Here is a 4066-nt window from a genome sequence, read left to right on the forward strand (position 1 = left end):
TGCCTGTTTGATGCACTTTGTGTGTGACTTCTTGACTCTGGGGTGGATTTACGACGAGAGGAGTCGTGGAGGCCAGGGTGCTCCAATCACATGTTACTCAGGATTCCACCCACAATTTTACAGACCGATGCTTTACGGGCACTCCTGCACCGAAAACTGTTCATCAATCACTTTTAAACAGAGTAAAAGAAAAAATTGTAGGTAACAACGAGAGTCTGAGGGGGACATTATTTACCAAGTATTTGTGTTCGGGAAGTTAATGGTTGATGATAAATGTGTTAAATGACACAAAATGGAGCAAACAACAGGAGGAATGAGGAGGAATAAGTTTGACTAGGGGTTGAAATGACCAGAAAAGCTAACAGTCACCAATCAAAACTAAATATTGGTCATTTGATGTGCCACTGATAAGTAGTTTATAGAGTATACATCTCCAGTGTTAACATGTGATGCAGTTCTCCCACGGGACTCTACTGGACTGTAACATGACTTTAATTGGGAGCAACAAGGAGGATGTGTCACAAAGATACACACACTTTCATACTTCAAATACTAGTTTAGTAAGTATGCTGAAGGCAGATTCCTCCTTTCATCCAGAGTTATCACAGGTGTGGCAGGTGTAATGGACATGACGTGAAAAATACCTCGGGCAGCAAGTAGACAGCAGTTCTCAATGACAAAAATAGAAGATAATAGAAATTGAGGTCATAACACAACATCAAGGGAGAAGGAGGGGCAGTGGATGATTATTAAGCGAGCATCTTATTGGGCGGCAGAAGGGTGTGGTGATGTATAAAGCACCCATGACTTCTATTTCTTCGCGACTACAGCTACAGACAGCAGCTACAGACTACAGCTCACTCTCCTCAGGTCGTCTCAGCAAATCATCCACGGTGAGAAGACGATTTTCAAAGCTGTTTTGTTAGCAGGTTTGGTTTCATTCAGCAATTTTAAGAAAAAGCACAAAAACTTTTTAGCATGTTGAAAGTTGTGTTATTTTCAAAGCATTTTTTGTGAGTTTCAGTGCAGTTCAGTGAAATAGAAACGCACCTGTAAGAGCAGATACTGAACAAATCTGCATATAATATCATCAATGATCGGAAATAAGGGAATATTTATCCGGATACAGACTTGTATATAAAAAAAAAGTATAAAGTGTGTACAGCATAATTGTTTTTCCCTTCATTTAATCAATGTCAAATATTAAAATGTTATTTATATTTTATGCATATTCAGCATTTTCCTTGTGTTCTAAGCACAACTGAATGCCCACTGGATTTCCTTTGCTTGAGAGACTTAATAATGCAGGTGTGCCACACCAAAAAATAAAATGTTCATTTGCATGTGCATTTACATGTTCATCTGCATGTGCATTTACATGTTCATTTGCATTTGCATTTTCATTGTCATTTTCATTTTCATTTTCATTTTCATTTGCATTTTCATTTGCATTTTCACTCTTCCTCGACTCTCATCCTCTACAATTCTCTCCTGTTTACACACCTCAGTTTCCTCAGACCGTTACACCCCAGGGAGAAAGCAACACCATGTGAGACAGAATGCAAACAGACGTGTATCTCCACTGCTCATTGAGACAGAGGGAAAACAGGTTTTCAAACCAAGTTTTCCATTGAGAACAGACAATTCTACAGGGAATTTAACTTGCATCTTTATTTGTAGGTCACGGAAATTACCAGGAGAGATGACGCCGTTGCCATAACGATGCCTTCTTGAGTCACTCAGCAGATAGGCTATGTAAGAGACGGGGGACACCCGGGACAGGGGTAGTGACATGAGAGTGTCTGGGCCCTGGTGGCTGTATTTGTATCCAGCGTAATGGAAAAGCAAAGGAGAAAACTAACAAAAACAAAAACTGTGATGTCACCGGTTTAATTTGCCCAAGAGTTCTTGATGATTGTGAATTGAATAAATTTGTTTCTATAATTCTGTGAATTATTCTCATGAACTCCATTTTATTACAATCTGTAATTTTTTTGGATACATTTGTCAGCATCAGGAGGAGTCAACCTTTGTCAGTAACTGCCTGAGGTGTGCAGTCATCTGTTCTGTCATCTTTCCTTTCCTTGCTGCCACCCCCATAGGCTGTGAATGAAAATTATATTATCTGTTAACTTGTCGTATTTCACCACATGATCAGTTATAATGAACAAAACTCATCCTGTAGGTGCAGCAATGGCAGCCAAAGGGATGCCTAAAATCCAGCAGGCTATGATTGACCTCATCACCACTTTCCAAATGTACGCTGAAAGGGAAGGTGACGCGCACACCCTGACTAAAAACGAGTTGAAGGATCTGGTCAACAATGAAATGAAGGGGATGTTGGGGGTAAGTGACCTCTGACCTCTGACCTCACTCCATGTATGTGGAGGGTGATGAATGCTGAATGTTTCTGATTGAGTTAGATGTGTGTGAGTCCTCACAGCCAGACTCAATGAAGTAGCTTCCATGATCCGTCATAAAACTTTAACAAATATCTTAATATAATCAATCAATACGATCAATAACAATATAAATTATGTGTGTAGGTATGTAAGTATTTACTGTATTTACACTTTTAATGCATTTCGCCTGCATTCCTCTCACGCAGGACACAACTGACCAGGCAGCAATCGACCGAATCTTCAAGGACCTGGACGTAAACAGGGACCAGACTGTAGATTTCAAGGAGTTTGTCAGCTTTGTTTGCTGCCTCACTTGCATGTGCCATGAATTCTTTAAGGAATGTAAATAGCGCCACCTTGAGGGAGCAGGGGAACTATGACAGAGAATCAAGGAAAGAAATGTTAACTGCTAATGTAAAGCAGTAACTAAGAAAACATACAATGAAGCCACAACTCATTGATGTGTAATAAAATGTAATAAACATTTTACAATCATTAATGCCTCATTGACGTGTTTCCCATTCTTGGATGGGAGGGGAGGAGTCATGGATGCAGGACTGAGGTGCAGCCAGGGTGCTCCAATCACATGCTCCTCACCACAATTTGACAGACTGCTGCTTCAGGGCGGGTGATGGGTCAGCACCAGCAGAACATGTTTTATTATTTACTCTGAGTACGGATCAAAAAAAGGTTTAATCTACATGATAAATGAATTGCCGGAAAAATACAAAAAAGAATATAAAGTTGTTATCACTGGCCTCATTCTAATGAATCCCCATGAGTTCTTTGTAGAGGACACTGAATAGAGCCCTAGCGCCACCTGGGGGCAGCAGAGGGGCCTGCGACAGAGAAGGCTGTCACTTGACAATCAAGGAAAGAAATATTTACTGCTAATGTAAAGCACTAACTAAGAAAATGTGCAATGAAGCCTTACCTTAACTCATTATTTTATGAAGTAAAATGTAATAAACATGTTAAAAGCATTAATACCTGACTGATGCAAGGTGTGTGTGGGGGAGATTTACTACATGATTTCCCTTATTGAACGGTTGCACACACACATGCTGTCAAACAGACAAGCAAAATGTGAAATGAAGTGAAAGATATCATGTGTCTCTGAAACAGGCATTCAAAAAAGTCCCAAAAAAGCTGTTAAGCTGTTTTGTCACCCACTTTTAAACAGCAGAGTAAAAGACAAACGTATGGGTAAGTAGAGTAGAGAGTCTTCTTAGAGGAGGACATTGTACAATAATATAATGTTTTTGTTACATTATTATATTATTAATATTATTGAGTTTTTGAATTTCATACATTGGAATCCCTGGATGACAGTGATTCAAACACAGAAAATATAGGAATTTGCTATATCTCCTCTTAACCTGATAAATATTTGCATACAACTTTTTATTTGACAAGAGAGAACAAATATAAATGCACTCAGTTTGGGTCTTTATAAACTATTTCTGGTGGAGTTTTCCTCCCTGATGTGGGACATGTGGGACATGTGGGACATGTCCTCTGTGCTCTGCCCCTCGAATCTGGAGGAACCATCGAGGCCCGCGTACCCTATGTTTGTGACCGCCAGCAAAAAACCCGTGTTCTCGCGACGCCTCCGGCTGGTCACGTTGTGTGGCCGTGTCTCGTGACGCGAGGGGCGGGTTCAA

General features: G+C 40.2%; 1 protein-coding gene across 3 annotated transcripts; it reads left to right on the top strand.

The window, feature by feature from the left end:
* Positions 1-761: 761 nt before the first annotated feature.
* Positions 762-2897, top strand: LOC142989659 (ictacalcin-like). 3 transcript variants are annotated; one of them, XM_076139287.1, is made up of 5 exons: positions 838-893; positions 1509-1549; positions 1681-1755; positions 2186-2346; positions 2609-2897. In XM_076139287.1, exons 4-5 carry the CDS (start codon positions 2194-2196, stop codon positions 2750-2752), a joined length of 297 nt encoding a protein of 98 aa, XP_075995402.1. In that variant the 5' UTR covers positions 838-893; positions 1509-1549; positions 1681-1755; positions 2186-2193; the 3' UTR covers positions 2753-2897. The 3 variants fall into 3 exon arrangements, with proteins under 3 accessions (XP_075995401.1, XP_075995403.1, XP_075995402.1); XM_076139288.1 differs by lacking the exon at positions 1509-1549 and having other exon boundaries at positions 831-893; XM_076139286.1 differs by lacking the exons at positions 1509-1549; positions 1681-1755 and having other exon boundaries at positions 762-893.
* Positions 2898-4066: the final 1169 nt, after the last annotated feature.

Source organism: Genypterus blacodes, unplaced genomic scaffold (genome assembly GCF_046128005.1).
Source record: "Genypterus blacodes isolate CSIRO-AG114 ecotype Tasmania unplaced genomic scaffold, CSIRO-AGI_Gbla_v1 ptg000438l_1, whole genome shotgun sequence".
Lineage (NCBI taxonomy): Eukaryota > Metazoa > Chordata > Actinopteri > Ophidiiformes > Ophidiidae > Genypterus > Genypterus blacodes.